The sequence below is a fragment of the Coregonus lavaretus genome (assembly GCF_964263955.1).
Source record: "Coregonus lavaretus genome assembly, chromosome: 9".
Classification (NCBI taxonomy): Eukaryota; Metazoa; Chordata; class Actinopteri; order Salmoniformes; family Salmonidae; genus Coregonus; species Coregonus lavaretus.
The window spans coordinates 37281068-37298476 of NC_139996.1; the positions used below are offsets into that span (position 1 = coordinate 37281068).

Here is a 17409-nt window from a genome sequence, read left to right on the forward strand (position 1 = left end):
TTATGGCTTTCTCAAGCATGGCTTGCTTCCCTTTCTGTCTCTGTATGTCCTCCAAACTAGCAGGCAGCCATCACCTGTGCTGTAAAAGCCAAACTCTTTCTCTCTCCTCTCTCACTCTCTCTCTCTCTCTCTCCCTCCAACTCTCCTCTCGGTCTCTCTTCAAGGGCTATATTTAACCACAAGTATTAAAATATCATCATGCAATGTCGTAGCCCAAAAAAAACACAGTGGTCAGCTCACGTGGACTGGATATACCTATCCTTCACTCTCCAACTCACATTTCCACTAAAACAGTGTCACATTCACTCACTCAAAAACCAACTCACAAACACCCATAGATTCCTAGAAAACACACACACACACATACACAAGCATAAAACATAATACCTAACTAACCACAAGAATTAAACAACTTAACACAAATAATAATGGATACACACAGACACAAATATATATAGACATATACAGTATACTGCACTGTACATTGCAGTCTGAAGACCTAGACCTAAATTCCCCCATGTACACAACATTGCATGCACACAAACATGCACACTCCCTCCCTCTGGCTGGCTGGCTGGCAGGCTGGCAGGCTGGCAGGCTGGCTGGCTGGCTGGCTGGCAGGCTGGCATAATGCGAAGCGAGCCGCTGAAGCCATAGCTCCTAAGAGGATAACAAGCTAAGGAGCAGGAGGTGAGACGGGGGGAGGAGGAGGGGGTGCTTATTGTTCTATCACAGGAGTGTGGAAGGGGAACAGCTGTGTATGAATTTAATGAGGACCAGTTTTCGAGATTGAGGATGTTGGAGGAGAGAGGGGGTGAGGGGTGGAGAAGGAGGGGGAGGCAGAGGGTTGATGGGACTGGGCAGCCAGCTAAGCTGATTTACATTCAGAGCATATGTCTTCTGTCTGTCTCACTCCATCTCACGCTGTCTTCTCCTCCCTTCACCTTAGCTTCCCCACATTCCCTCCCTCGTCTCTCATCCCTCCTCCTCCCGCTTTCCTTTGTTCTAATACTGTATTCACCCAGTGACCAAACCTAACCAAACGTTTCATTAAGGGTCATTTAAAAACATAACCTTCACTTCCTTGAATGCTTTGAATGGACTACCAGAGGTTCAGAGCATCACGTTCACCTCACCATCCCCTTTTATAAACTGGGTAGTTTGGGTCCGTGATGCTGATTGGCTAAAACAGAATTACAGCCATGTGCATATCAGACAATATACCACGGGTATGACGCAAATATACTTGTTTACTGTTCTATATACACTGAGTATACAAAACATGCTCTTTCCATGGCATAGACTGACCAGGTGAATCCAGGTGAAAGCGATGATCCCTTATTGATATCACTTGTTAATTACACTTCAATCAGTGTAGATGAAGGGGGGGAGACAGGTTAAATAAGGATTTTTAAGTGTTGAAACAATTGAGACATGGATTGTGTGTGTGCCATTCAGGGGGTGAATGGGCAAGACAAAGAAAGTGCCTTTGAACAGGGTATGGTAGTAGGTGCCAGGCACACTGGTTTGTGTCAAGAACGGCAACGCTGCTGGGTTTTTCACGCTCAACAGTTTCCTGTGTGTATCAAGAATGCTCCACCACCACCACAAATGATATCCAGCTAACTTGACACAACTGTGGGATGTATTGGAGTCAACATGGGCCAGCATCCCTGTGGAACTGTTTGACACCTTGTAGACACCATGCCCCGAAGAATTGAGGCTGTTGATAACTCAATATTAGGAATGTGTTCCTAATGTTTGGTATACTCAGTGTATGTTGGTAACCAGTTTATAAAAGCAATAAGGCACTCCGCTTCATGTCGTGCCTAAGAACAGCCCTTAGCCATGATATATATTAGCCATACACCACACCCCCTCGGGCCTTATTGCTTAAGTCTACCCTTTGTTTTAAAACCACACACTCACTCAAACAAAACAGTCATGACAAGAAAGATGTGCACACGCATACACACACACACACACACACACACAAGTGTTTCCAGGGAAAGTAGTGAGTTGCTGTAACAGGATGTGGTCTGGTCTCCTACTCGGTTCTGGCACTCTGCAGTTCAGCATTTCCTGTTAAATTAAAACTAGGTTTTACTGGAATCCACCATGTCTTATTCTAAGAACACTGGCTGTTGCAACATGTGTGTTTCAGTGACTCACTGTTGGGGTATGAGCTAACGTGTCATATCCTGCTGATCATTACCTTGCTGAACAAATGACTGGATGTTTCCAGTAACAGCTCATACACACACACACAGCAACACAGTCTCCTGGTTCGTGTACCGTCTGCCTCTGCACAGAGACAGTAACTGTGAGCCATGTGGGGTCTAGAAGCCAAACAATGATGTGTTGGCACGGTGTAAGCCGGTAAAACCCTGCATCAGTGAGTTGTCAGAGATACTGTGTGTATACTGTGTGAGACGGTCGTGTCTCCCCTCTAAAAATAGGAGTCGCTGTCCCAAAGGGCGGGTAGGCAGGCGGTCTGCTTATCGCTGTATTCCCGCGTGGGCAGATTTTGACGGGAGTGGACCCTCTCGCTTCACCTCCTCTTCTCTGGTAGTGTTGGTCCAGACCAGACTGTGCTCAATGGTGCCCCCTGCTGTTTGTTTTACACAGCAGCAACCAGACCAGGCCTGGTCCTCCCTCTCCTCTGACGCACTGACTGGGATGCTCTTCCACCTGAATAGCAGAGTGCACAGCTGCGTTTCTTTTGCCCTGTTCTATTCTGGTGTTTCTGTTCTATTGTTGCTGTAGTGGAATAGTCTCCAGTGTTTTACTGATTTAGTTTTGTTCTTGTGGCAGTGACACACTGCCTTCGCTATTTCAAATTTGGTACGATGTGATGTGTCATTGCCACTCACAGTTGTCTTGCTTTCTTTTGTGTGTGTGCATGTGTTTGTGTGTGTGCCTGACTTCCTGTGTGCGTCTGTGTGCATGTGTCTGCCTGTGTGTGTGTGTCCCAGATGACGTGCTAGCGAGGGATGCCGGGGAATGTGTGATCTGTCTGGAGGAGCTGCAGCAAGGAGACACCATCGCCAGACTGCCTTGTCTCTGCATCTATCACAAAAGGTGAGGTTGAGGTACGACTAAGCTCTCAGGCTGCATCTCAAATGACACCCTATTCCCTATATAGTGCACTACTTTTGACTAGGGCACATAGGGCTCTGGTCAAAAGTCGTGCACCATAGGGAATAGGGTGCCATTTGATGCACACTCAGCCTCAACTCCTGGTCCGGACTGTACAGTGCATTCGGAAAGTATTCAGTCAGACCCCTTTACTTTTTCCACATTTTGTTACGTTACAGCCTTATTCTAAAATGGATTCAATTGTTTTTTCCCCCTCATCAATCTACACACAATACCCCATAATGACAAAGCAAAAAGGTTTTTAGAAATATTAGCAAATCTAAACAAAATAAAAAACGTAATACTTATGTAAATGTGATATTTGAGATCTTTTACTCAGTATTTTGTTGAAGCAGCGATTACAGCCTCGAGTCTTCTTGGGTATGACGCTACAAGCTTGGCACACCTGTATTTGGGGAGTTTCTCTCATTCTTCTCTGCAGATCCTTTCAAGCTCTGTCAGGTTGGATGGGGAGTGGCGCTGCACAGCTATTTTCAGGTCTCTCCAGAGATGTTTGATCGGATTCAAGTCCGAGCTCTGGCTGGGCCACTGAAGGACATTCAGACTTGTCCCGAAGCCACTCCTGCGTTGTCCTGTTGGAAGGTGAACCTTTGCCCCAGTCTGAGGTCCTGAGCGCCCTGGAGCAGGTTTTCATCAAGGATCTCTCAGTACTTTGCTCCGTTCATCTTTCCTTCGATCTTGACTAGTCTCCCAGTCCCTGCCGCTGAAAAACATACCCACATGCTGCCACCACCATGCTTCACCGTAGGGATGGTGCCAGGTTTCCTCCAGACGTGACGCTTGGCATTCAGGCCAAAGAGTTCAATCTTGGTTTCATCAGACCAGAAAATCTTGTTTTTCATGGTCTGAGAGTCCTTTAGGTGCCTTTTGGCAAACTCCAAACGGGCTGTCATGCGCCTTTTACTGAGGAGTGGCTTCCGTCTGGCCATTCTACCATAAAGGCCTGATTGGTGGAGTGACCAAGACCCTTCTCCCCCGATTGCTCAGTTTGGCTGGCGGCCAAACCATTCCCCAGATCTGTGCCTCGACACAATCCTGTCTCAGAGCTCTAGGGATAATTCCTTCGATCTCATAGCTTGATTTTTTCTCTGACATGCACTGTCAACCTTGGGACCTTATATGTGCCTTTCCAAATCATGTCCAATCAATTGAATTTACCACAGGTGGACTCCAATCAAGTTTTAGAAACATCTCAAGGATGATCAATGGAAACAGGATGCACCTGAGCTCAATTTCGAGTGTCATAGCAAAGGGTCTGAATACTAATGTAAATAAGGAATCTGTTTTATATATTTTTTTATAAATTTGCAAAAAATTCTAAAAACCTGTTCTCGCCTTCGTCATTGAGGTATTGTGTGTAGATTGATTAGGGGAATAAATTATTTAATCCATTTTAGAATAAGGCTGTAACGTTATAAAATGTGGAAAATGTCAAGGGGTCTGAATACTTTCCAAATGCACTGTACACTACGCACACAGGCTCACACAGCCTGAAATGACCACTAGATTAATTATACTCAGTGGGGCAATACATTTAGGCCTCAGTGATGTACCGTAACTGAGGCCAGAGAGATATATGCATTCATGGTGGTGTCCTCTCTCCTCTTCCTCTCCAGCTGTATAGACTCCTGGTTTGAGATTAATCGGTCCTGCCCTGAGCATCCTTCAGACTGACTGACCTCTGTGCTCCTACTACTCCTTCAAGGTGAGAGCATCTCCTCTCTTCCACACAGGAGACTGGGGACAGGAGATGCTTACAAGAACATTATGATCCAAATAGGACACTCACTCAGTGTCACTAGGTAGTAGTAATATGATGAGAACATGCTCTCAAAATAGCTCACTAACATATACACTGAGTGTACAAAACATTAAGAAAACCTGCTCTTTCCATGACATAGCCTGACCAGGTGAATCCAGGTGAAAGGTATGCTCCCTTATTGATGTCACTTGTTAAATCAACTTCAAATCAGTGTAGATGAAGGGGAGGAGACAGGTTAAAGAAGGATTTTTAAGCCTTGAGACAATTGAGACATGGATTGTGTAGTCTCCCGAGTGGCGCAGTGGTCTAAGGCACTGCATCGCAGTGCTAGCTGTGCCACTAGAGATCCTGGTTCGAATCCAGGCTCTGTCACAGCCGGCCGCGACCGGGAGACTCATGGGCAGCGCACAATTGGCCTAGCGTTGTCCAGGGTAGGGGAGGGAATGGCCGGCAGGGATGTAGCTCAGTTGATAGAGCATGGTGTTTGCAACGCCAGGGTTGTGGGTTCAATTCCCACGGGGGACCAGTATGAAAAAAAAAATATATATATGTATTCACTAACTGTAAGTCGCTCTGGATAAGAGCGTCTGCTAAATGACTAAAATGTAAATGTAATGTAAAATGTAAAATGTGTATGTGTGCCATTCACAGGGTGAATGGGCAAGACAAAATATTTAAGTGTCTTTGAACGGGGTATGGTAGTAGGTGCCAGGCGCACCGGTTTGAGTGTGCCAAGAACTGCAATGGTGCTGTGTTTCACGCTCAACAGTTTCCCGTGTGTATCAAGAATGGTCCACCACCCAAAGGACATCCAGCCAACTTGACACAACTGTGGGAAGCATTGGAGTCAACATGGGCCAGCATCCCTGTGGAACGCTTTTGACACCTTGTAGAGTCCATGCCCTGACGAATTGTGCAACTCAATATTAGGAAGGTGTTCCTAATGTTTGGTTAACTCAGTGTAGATGCACTGCATAATGCATACTTATGCACACATACATGTACAGTATAACCACCCTGAATAAAACTAACATTCTCAGTCGGTATGAAATTATAGCATTCTGTAATTGTGAATTATGCATTTAAAATAACCTCTTTATCTCTCAGGGCACTTTATGGTCCAACCATGGATATCTGGACACTGAAGTAACCAAAACAATTAAACAATCAAAAAACCTATCAATCTATCAAGAAAATTCCTAGCAAACTGAACCAAAAGAAGAACCATCAAGCCAATACTGTCACTTCCACATGCATTACAGAGTGCCCCTCCTCCCTGCCCCCTCTCCTCCAGCCCTAGAGACTGCGAACTGACAGTCGAGGCCCTCTGTCAGCCCAACCAGGCTGACCATCCCTCCAGTCAAACTGCCTCACCAGGCCGCTTGTCCCCCCCCCCCCCCCAGCCAGCCAGCCAGTCACCCCACCACATGCCCTGGGCTCTTCCGGGGGTCTGGCGCCCTGCTCTGCCCTCTATTCTGCCTCCAGAGTCTGGCCCTGCCTGGGTCCCTGTCACTCATCTGGATCCAGCCCTCCCATGGCCTTCACCAGGAAGAGACAGAGGAGGATGAAGAGAAAGATGAAGAGGAAGGATTGGGCTGGATGCACCCTGTGTGCCAGGGAAAGGTTGACTCCCAGGACGTTGTCTGAACATGCGATAGAAGGCTTCCCCCCCCCCAGTCACCGGAGTTACAGCACCCAACCACTCATTAGCTGGAGTCACATGTGCTTCTCTTAAGTCTTCACTTTAAAGTGGAGTAGTGGTGTGTGAGGTGCAGTATTGGTGGGACAGGCAGGGTCTGTCTGTGTAGGTTTCTGTTTCTGTTGTGTGTGTGTGTGGGAGGTGTCAGGGGTGTAGCTTATGCTTCTATATGTGTTGGGGCACTGAAGATGCCAGTCAAACTACACTTGTTCTGTGTGTGGAGGGGGTATGTCGTTTACACTTGGTGGTGTGTGCTTGTGTGTTGTGGGGGACAGTTGGGGTTCGTTGGTTTACGTTCTTCTATGTGCTGGGGCGGTGAGGATGATGTCAGTCACCATACCTGTGGTGTGGTTGGGGTGATGCTCTGTAGTGTGAGAGCCTGATTGGATAAAGGGTAAAATAGAAGTCTGAGACAATACTATGTGTTTGTCTGTGTTTGAAACGTTTACAATCTAGATGTCCATTTTCCCTGTGTGAATGTATCATTTCTCCCTTTATTTCGCTAATGTTTACAGTTACAGAAAATCACCATGACATACTCTGTCCTTATTTTTGTCTGCCAGGTTTTTGCTGTGATGGGGAGACACTGATCAGAATGAGTCATTTCCCTGTAAGGGCCTTGAGTGTGTTCATGTGTATGTGTGATGCCTCTTGGCCTAAGAGACTGTCTGTGCCCCATATGCTTTCTGCTGAATTAGGTCATGTCCTCTGGTTGTGTTGGCTGATGTGACTTATTGTACTGGAGGTGTTCATGACCCATCAACCCAAACATGGCAGTCACATTGTAGAGCTATTCTGGGGTTACAACTTATTTATTCACATTTAACAAGATTTGTTTTTCCAAATCTGTCAGAAAACTCACATTATACATTAGAGGCATTCTGAAGAATAAAGAATAACAGAATGATGATTCTGGAAGAAAAAACAAACAAAGCTGAACAAACGGGTGAATATTTTTTCCATTTGTGCTAAGAGTGAAATGTAGAGAATAGTATTTTTGCAGGGTTATCTGCTTCATACCTGTGAGGGCACTTCAAAAACCATTCATTAAGCAAGCAGACAACCACCTAGCTTCTCAGACTGAACGAGGAACACAGGGGAGACAGACTACTAGTCAGTTATGATATAAAATATAGAACTTAACGTCTCCTGCTAACTGTAGCCCTGACCAACACTCTAAAAAGGGCCATACCTTCATTTCTTGCTTTATTTAGTTAATGTATTTTGATGATTTTTTTCCAAGGATGTGAATGGATGCCTGTTTGAGGTACCAACTACTTGTCTGATGATTTTGATGTGCAATCTGTGGGATGAGTAATGATAAATATAATAATAATAAAAAATAAAAAATAAACATGTTTCTTCATGTCATTTCCTTAACTAGATTCAGGCCTAAAATGTTAAGTTTAACAAATCTACTCAAGAAATGGTGTGTAAATGCTTATCATTTAGTTATTGTGTTCACCTTATTTCAAGGCATCAGCTAAGATTGTCTTAAAAAGGAGCAAATCAGATTGTAAGAAGAAATCTTTAGACATAAGAGCAACTTCACCATGGCAATATGATGAGGAATTTTTATTAAAAAATACTTCATTGTCAATCAGAAGTGGCCAATTACAGTTTGAATACAGTATGTACACATCAACAGGGCACATAATTTAGCAGAAACAAAATGCAAAACAATGCATTAGGATTGTTGTAAATAAATAATTTCAAGTCAAACAGTTCCATTGTAATAACATCTAAATTACCAGCAGTTAATTCTGAGGAACTTCAGGGGACACAAAAATAACACAATTTGCCCTTTGTGCTGTCAGTCACGCTATAAAATACCCAACTGACACCCTGTGGCAGACAGAGGTATTGCATCCCTAAGTATTACACTTCATTCATTGATTCAGTGCTCTGATAAGGTGATAGCTTCAGTACCTTCAGCTACAGAACCTTCCCAGGATTCATGAGGTTCTTGGGGTCCAGGGACGCTTTGAGGCCCTGCATGACCTCGATGGCCAGGGGTCCCATCTCTTCTCGGAGCAACGCTCGTTTCCCCAAGCCCACCCCGTGCTCCCCTGTACATGTCCCGTCCATGGCCAGTGCTCTCCTACAGCGTGAGAGAGAAACAGAGAAATATAAAATACAGGGATAAGAGAGAATGAGTTCCATGGTCAGGAACAAGGGGCCGATTAATGGCGATATAGGGAGGAAAGAGACATACAGTACCTGGCCAGTCTCTCAGTGAACTCATGAACTCTAGTGACCTCACCCTGGTCATTGGGATCCATGACCATTATACAATGGAAGTTTCCATCTCCAACATGACCCGCGATCGGACCTCAGGAGAGAAATAATCCTCAATACACTACTGGTCACACACAAACATGTACAGTAACATGCACATACACAAATATTGTATCCTCTGAGTGATGCACCAAGAGGGAGTCTGTTGAGTGTTAGCTTGCCGTTACCTGTGAGTCGGTTTAGCATCAGGTCCTCCTTGGTTTCCACAATGATCTGAGGGAGACGAGAGAGAGGGACGCACACATCTGTGGAATAGGCCTGCAGGACCAAAATGGAGTCAGCACATTTCTGTTACGTCAACACTGGATCCGTCATTACAAACAAAGTGAAGACATTATTTATCAGAGCCTTCCTTACCTTGCAGCCCGGTCTGAGTGCCAGGGCAGCGTACCAGGCATCGTGTCGTGCCTTCCACAGGCGCCCGCGGGTCTCTGCATCCCGTGCCCAGCTAAAGTCTGACCCACCGTTAGCCTGCGTGATCTCCTCTAGACACACCACAACAAGTAGTTTCCCATCAACAAATAAGAAGAAATCTCACTCTCACAGGTCGAATTTACAGCAAACTATCACAACTGATGTTCCTTTTAACGTACAATTACATCATACATTCAGTATAACAATATAACACAGTATAGCAACAAAATAACAACACACACACACACCTGTGACGGTAACCTGCTCCTCCAGACTCTTCTCAGTGCCGTGGAACTCCAGGAAGAGAGTGGGGGCCACGGGGTAGGACAGGGAGTTGAAGCTGTTACAGGCGTCAATCATCACATCATCAAGGAACTCTGGAAAGGACAGACGTGGTTGGATTAGAACAAGGCTCCAGCTCCTCTGAGAAGATGGTGGTAAAACACTTGGTCAGTGTTTTAAATAGCATCAGGTCCTCCAAATAGTGTCTAAAGCCCTTGGTTACTCTGAGTAAGAATGCATATCAGTCTCTTGCTCAGTGTCAGTTTAAGATGGACAGGCACTTTACTGTAAGAAAACAATGAACGCAGAGGTAAGTTCTGTGTTAAAAACGAGTAAATGGCCACCTCATCTACTCACCGATGCGTGCGATGGGCACTCCGGTCTGGAGTACCTGCACAGTGCTGTCCACTGCTGCCTGGACAGAGGGGAAGGTGCACACAGCAGACACCATGGCCTCTGGCACCCCGTAGAGACGCAGGGTGGTCTTGGTGATCACCCCCAGAGTGCCCTCTGAACCCACAAACAGGTTGGTCAGGTTGTACCCCGCTGATGTCTTCCTAACGGAGAGAAGGTCAAAGGTCATACATGTCATTACTGGTGAAATTACAGAAAGAGAGAAAACGCCACAGTGTTTAGCTATTAAAAACCTAAAACATGTTTTAACTGTAATTTTCTGTTTCAGGCCTGGCAGTGTAAGCAATGATGTACAGTTGAAGTCGGAAGTTTACATACACCTTAGCCAAATAAATTTAAACTTAGTTTTTCACAATTCCTGACATTTAATCCTAATAAATGTCTTAGGTCAGTTAGGATCACCACTTTATTTTAAGAATGTGAAATGTCAGAATAATTGTAGAGAGAATTATTTATTTAAGCTTTTATTTCTCTTTCATCACATTCCCAGTGGGTCAGAAGTTTACATGCACTCAATTAGTATTTGGTAGCATTGCCTTTAAATTGTTTAACTTGGGTCAAACGTTTCGGGTAGCCTTCCACAAGCTTCCCACAATAAATTGGGTGAATTTTGGCCCATTCCTCCTGACAGAGCTGGTGTAACTGAGTCAGGTTTGTAGGCCTCCTTGCTCGCACACGCTTTTTCAGTTCTGCCAACACATTTTCTATAGGATTGAGGTCACTCCAATACCTTGACTTTGTTGTCCTTAAGCCATAACTTTGGAAGTATGCTTGGGTTTGTCCATTTGCGACCAAGCTTTAACTTCCTGACTGATGTCTTGAGATGTTGCTTCAATATATACACATAATTTTCCTTCCTCATGATGCCATCTATTTTGTGAAATGCACCAGTCCCTCCTGCAGCAAAGCACCCCCATAGAATGATGCTGCCACCCCCGTGCTTCACGGTTGGGATGGTGTTCTTCGGCTTGCAAGCATTCCCCTTTTTCCTCCAAACATAATGATGGCCATTATGGCCAAACAGTTCTATTTTTGTTTCATCAGACCAGAGGACATTCCTCCAAAAAGTACGATCTTTGTCCCCATGTGCAGTTGCAAACCGTAGTCTGGCTTTTTTATGGCGGTTTTGGAGCAGTGGCTTCTTCCTTGCTGAGCGGCCATTCAGGTTATGTCGATATAGGACTCGTTTTACTGTGGATATAGATAATTTTGTACCTGTTGTTTCCTCCAGCATCTTCACAAGGTCCTTTGCTGTTGTTCTGAGATTTATTTGCACTTTTCACACTAAGTATGTTCATCTCTAGGAGACAGAACGCGTCTCCTTCCTGAGCGGTATGACGGCTGCGTGATCCCATGGTGTTTATACTTGCGTACTATTGTTTGTACAGATGAACGTGGTACCTTCAGGCGTTTGGAAATTGCTCCCAAGGATGAACCAGACTTGTGGAGGTCTACCATTTTTTTTCTGAGGTCTTGGCTGATTTCTTTTGATTTTCCCATGATGTCAAGCAAAGAGGCACTGAGTTTGAAGGTAGGCCTTGAAATACATCCACAGGTACACCTCCAAATGACTAAAATGATGTCAATTAGCCTATCAGAAGTTTCTAAAGCCATTACATTTTCTGGAATTTTTCCAAGCTGTTTAAAGGCACAGTCAACTTAGTGTATGTAAACTTCTGACCCACTGGAATTGTGATACAGTGAATTATAAATGAAATAATCTGTCTGTAAACAATTGTTGGAAAAATTACTTGTGTCATGCACAAAGTAGATGTCCTAACCGACTTGCCAAAACTATAGTTTGTTACCAAGAAATTTGTGGAGTGTAACTAAGTGTATGTAAACCTCAGACTTCAACTGTACATAACCATGAATATATCCATGTTTGGGAGTGTTACCTTGGCCGGCGCCCCCTGCCTGCTGTGTGAATGATGGATCCATCTGCCAGGACCACCTCTAGGTTGAGTACGTTCTCCCGCATGGTGCCGTAGCGCACCGCATTGGTGCCTGATGCACTGGTGGCAGCCATGCCACACAGAGAAGCATCTGCACCAGGGTCTGTGTGTGACGACAGACAGTAGAACACCTCAGTGACTTCATACCTAACACTTCACAAATATTCTTCACAATTGAAGGCTCAAAATGCCAGCTAGAATGACGATCATGCAATACCATTGTACATGAAAGTAGTTTGTATGATTACTTAGATCAGGGGTTCCCAACATTTTCCACCCATGGACCCGTATTTCACAATAGAAAAACGTTCCCCTTAATTTCACAATGATTAACTAAACTCCGGGTGTGTAGTGACAGGCCTATTGGGCCGCCCGTTGGTGCAGTGTCATCATTGCAGGTCACGTGACTCACCGACAGGAAACCACAGGCCCGTGTCTCTCAGGTAGGAGTTGAGGCCTTTGCGTGTCACACCTGGCTCCACACTCACATCAAAGTCCTCCTGATGGAGGTCCAACACCCTGTCCATGTTCCTCAGACTGAAACACACCCCGCCCTTACACACACACACTTAGGAATACTTCATATCGACCCTCAATGAAACATTGTGAATACAAGGACCCACATTATTAGAGGTCAGGGATGCACTGTACAGACGTCTGCCTGCGTTGTTTGGTACTGACAACAGCAGTGACAACGCATTGAGCCCTTTTGCAAGACCTCTTACACAGCACCCTCCATTTAGACACCTTTAGGAGATGATGACACTGCATCCTGTCTTACTCTGTCACACATTCCAACTAACATTGTGAGAGAAACAAAAAACATCAACATGAATTATTACGGCTTTTACACAAAACAACTTTCTCTCTCACTCTAGTAGTCTTTCTCTCTAGGGTCATTCCATGTCATTTCAGCAAGCCATGACACCCACCATCTCAGATTGTTATTGAGAAATAAAGCTAATTGATAGCACCCAAATTGGATTCACATAATATTCAACAAATTATAGTACCCAACATCCGATTTGGACTGAACTTTTTCCTACCATTGTGTGAGATATGAGGAATCCACTAAAATTATAAAAAGCCACCCACAGACCCCACGCCATCAACCAGTACACAGTATCAGTTCTCTTTGTTTGACAAGTAGTATGGAGCTGTGGCTTAGAGTATTGCTTATTCACCATTTGTAATGTATTCCCTGTGAATAGGGTGATGTTTATTTTTAACCCCGTTTAGAGAAATTAGCCATTGAAGTCACTTGCATGATTTACCATACATTTGTGAGAAAGTACCATGTTTTGCCCAATAGATGCCACTGTTCCTGCTACTGCCACCACACCCTTTTATCCATTTTGCTGGTTTATTAAATGAATCACAACATTTTCTTTGGAAATTGTGTAGAAAACCCAATAGCTTTTGCTCACTATGAAAATAAATTGTGTGGTCAAGCCAGTCCTCCATGAAAGCAATTCAGTTTGTCCTTCTCTTAGCAACCTAATGCTTCAACCCAGCTCTCCCGTCCAACAAATGGCAGCTGTCTGAGGGCTATCCGTATGGTGCAATTCTCATATGAATACTTTTCTTTCAAATCTAAAACTTTGATGGAGAAATGTGCTAGCAGTGGTGTAAGGTACTTAAGTAAAAATACTACTTACGTAGTTTTTTTGGGTATCTGTACTTTACTATTTATATTTTTGCCAACTTTTACTTTACTACATTCTTAAAGAAAATAAATGTACTTTTTACTCCATACATTTTCACTGACACCCAAAAGTACTCGTTACATTTTGAATGCTTAGCAGGACAGGAAAATAGTCAAATTCACACACTTATCAAACAAACATCCCTGGTCATCCCTACTGACTATGATCTGGCGGACTCACTAAACTCACATGCTTCGTTTGTAAATGATGTCTGTGTGTTGGAGTGTGCCCCTTGCTTTCTGTAAATAAAAAAAAACAAGAAAATGGTGCCATCTGGTTTCCTTAATATAAGGAATTTGAAATTATTTACACTTTTACGTTTGATACTTAAGTATATTTTAAACCAAATACTTTGACTCATGTAGAATTTTACTGGGTGACTTTTACTTGAGTCATTTTCTATTAAGGTATCTTTACTTTTACTCAAGTATGACAGTTGGGTACTTTTACCACCACTGTGTGCTAGTGACTAAAATGTTGTGACAACCCTAATAAAGTAATTCAAATATAATCCATTGCATGGCAGTCATATGTTTTTCTAAAACATTATTTGAAAACATCTCTATATGTAGTGTGATCAGTGACATTTACCATTAAACCCAACCCAATACAATTACCATTGCAAAATACTATAGTGTGTGTGTTTGGGACTTTTACCATTGAAGTGCTGTAGCCTAATGGTTTGCTTGTTCACCAGGAATGGTCAAACTAATCCAGACCTTTTTTGAAGGGAATAAACCACACACAGAGGGGCTGTTTCATGGTCAGAAATTAAGCCTATGAGAATGAAAAACAGAATTGCTTTCATGGAGGACTGGCTTGAATTGTGAGGATGACCATAAAATCTAGTTTCATCATGAGCAAAATCTATTGGTTTTCTACCCAAAGTTGCAAAGAGAATGTTGTGATCTATTTAATAAACACAAGACACCAGCAACATGGATAAAAGGGTGTGGTGCCAGTAGCAGGAATAGCGGCATCTAGTGGGCAAAACTTGGTATTTTCACACTAATTTATGGTAAAGTTACTTCAATGACTAATTTCTCTGAACAGGGGGAAAAAAACATCACCAGATTGACAGAGAATACCTTACAAAGGATGAAGAAGAAGCCTTACTCCATACTACTTGTCAAACACAGATAACCAATACTGTATATTGGTTGTTGGATCAGAGTGGGGTCTGTGGGTGGCTTTTTATAATTTTATTGGATTCCTTGTCTTACTCATTGTTAGGAAGAATTAAGGTCCGAATCGGATGTTAGGTACTATATTTATTGAAGATTATCTGAATCCTATCAATTAAAATGGCTCATTTGTGTACAGTCAATTAGCTTAAATCAAACTATATTTCTACAAGGAATGCTAATCATATTCCTGTTTCTAACTACAGAAAGGATTTCAGAACAATCTGAGATGGCGGGTGTCGAAATCCTCTTTCTTGTACTTTTTGAGGTGGAATGACTATAAATTCACAGAGAGATTAATCAAACTTGCCAGACTGATATACATCTCCTTGACAGACTGATTCTCTCTCACCTTAAGTGCCCCCACTCCGCCCTCGAGGCCTGTGCCCGTGCCAAAGGGGATGATGGGAAGGTGGTGGTGGTGGCAGATCTTGGCGAGGGCACTGACCTCCTCCACACTACGCGGCCACACCACTACGTCTGGGGGGCGACATCTGCGAGAGAACAATCACTTAGACTAATAGGATACTCCTAGAACCACCCCGAATCCCTGTAGCTATCCATCACAAGAAACACATCAGGGTTGGGTCAATTCAAATTGAAGGCAGTCAATTCAGGAATTGATGTGAATTTAATATTTAGATTTTTTTTTTAAATAGCTTCTACTGTTCAGTTTATTGAGAAGTCATTGAAAATAAATGCCCTTTTTTCAACTATTAAATTGTAATTTAAGTTTACTTCCTGAATTGACTGCCTTCAATTCGAATTGACCCCAACCCTGAAACACATACACAAATCGAGTTTGTACACATGTATGTGTGTGTGCATGTTGGAGACAGAACATACCTGCTCTGTGCCAGATGGCTGAGCTCACCTGTGTACAGACTCATCTCTGCCATGTTGCTCCCTGACTGCTTCACCCAAGGACACTCCATCTTCACCACACACAGAGCGGAATGCAGGGATCACCCGCTCCCACCCACCATTCTAACACAGGGACACACAAATAATAATAACATTTTAGCCATACCTGAACAAGGGGACTATACAAGAACCCATGGGGCGGCGCACAATTGGCCCAGCGTCGTCCAGGGTAGGGGAGGGGAGGGAATGGCCGGCAGGTAGCTCAGTTGGTAGAGCATGGCGTTTGCAACGCCAGGGTTGTGTGTTCGATTCCCACAGGGGGCCAGTTTGAAAAATAAAAATAAATAATGTATGCACTAACTGTAAGTCGCTCTGGATAAGAGCGTCTGCTAAATGACTAAAATGTAAATGTAATGAACGCGGCATTACACACAGGTGTTCGGAACATGCTAGATAGCTAATTAGCACAGGTGGTCGCCTCTTGTCTTCCATCTGTTTTCAGTAAACAAGCGCTGTAACATGGAGATATGGCCATACTAACCTTAATAACAAGGTGTGTATCAATTTAACCTTTTGTTTTTTGAAAAAAATCACTAACATCAGATATTCATCTCCTTTTGTTTTTAGAAATTTTTTTCGCTGATATGAAATATAAGGTCCTTATGTTTTTAAAACCGTAGCGCAAGAGATGCATGTTAATGTTCAGATTGAACGTCTGGATCTGAACAAAACTACCCCCAACAGGAGACGCCTTCGTCCAATGACTTACCTGTCATGTAATGGTCAAAGGCTAAGGCTCTACTAGCCTACAGAATAAATGCAGCCGTGCATTTCGGTTATCTATCAACCAGATCAATATTATTTCAAGCAGTTCATCAAGCTTTTAAACATTAACTACCGGTATGATCAAAATATCAGAACAAACTGACACATTACCAAGTTAATTGAATGCTCACTTTTAAATTGTGTTCTTTCTTGATAGTGCGACACTGCACGAAACCAGACGTTGACAGGTGAGTGTACAAGCGTCGCGTTGATCTCAAGGCGAAGGTCATATTCACAGTATGTCGGACCGTGAAATCTTTTCTTAAATAATAAGCTACTGTATACTAAGTTTACTTATCTGTCGCCTGTGATTTCATAATGGACTAAGTATTCTTCCGGAGCAGAAGTTTACAGTGGTGACGTCGAGACTTCTTCTTCTTCTTAGTGTGGTTTTCCGGCAGACTCGACGCTGTGTTGTATTGCTGCCTTTCGCAGGTCGGAGTACGGATTACACATTTTGGTCACCAAAAAAAAAGGGGAATGGGGAAACTTTAATTGCGCTACAATCTAACCCTGCACCTATACACTATCCCACCACCCCAGCCCACTACTTTGGCCCTAAACGAGCCTACAACAGGCCGTCGGCCTGGTAGGGAGGCCCAATACATCCTGGACTGGCTCACCACTGCCGACTGAATCGTTTTCGCGGTTAATCAAGGTTCTCAAGAGAGCATGAAGACCTATAAGTAAGATTACTTGGTTTGTAATAAGGAGACATAGGTATGTACACCTCGAACGAAAGTGTATACTCAGGAGATGAATATCTGATGTTAACAGCGCCATTCTTACGCTTTCGCGTCATCGCACTTCAGATGTCGACCTCGCGCCAGGTACCTGCCTACACATT

The 17409-nt window shown here is 43.7% G+C and overlaps 2 protein-coding genes and 1 pseudogene across 4 annotated transcripts in view; 1 reads left to right on the plus strand and 2 right to left on the minus strand.

Annotated features, from left to right (window-relative positions):
• Positions 1-8105, plus strand: part of znrf1 (zinc and ring finger 1) — a 33843-nt gene extending 25738 nt beyond the window's left edge. The window contains exons 3-5 of one of the 2 annotated variants that reach the window (XM_084169121.1): positions 2976-3081; positions 4776-4864; positions 6029-8105. In XM_084169121.1, coding sequence (XP_084025247.1) covers positions 2976-3081; positions 4776-4833 — 164 coding nt within the window. In that variant the 3' untranslated portion in view covers positions 4834-4864; positions 6029-8105. Of the gene's footprint in view, positions 1-2975; positions 3082-4775; positions 5008-6028 lie in introns of those variants that run through there. The other variant, XM_084169122.1, reaches the window with a different exon arrangement.
• LOC311135343 (vacuolar protein sorting-associated protein 4A-like) overlaps positions 1-17409 on the minus strand; it is a 569660-nt pseudogene that overhangs the window by 445151 nt on the left and 107100 nt on the right. The gene's annotated exons all lie outside the window — the stretch shown is intronic.
• Positions 8181-16950, minus strand: ldhd (lactate dehydrogenase D). The gene is made up of 11 exons (XM_084169107.1): positions 16694-16950; positions 15748-15860; positions 15226-15367; positions 12396-12537; positions 11927-12086; positions 9972-10171; positions 9581-9709; positions 9276-9403; positions 9086-9176; positions 8841-8952; positions 8181-8721 (listed from the first exon to the last, which is right to left on the minus strand). The coding sequence occupies exons 1-11, from the start codon at positions 16790-16792 to the stop codon at positions 8556-8558; spliced, it is 1482 nt and encodes a 493-aa protein (XP_084025233.1). The 5' UTR covers positions 16793-16950; the 3' UTR covers positions 8181-8555.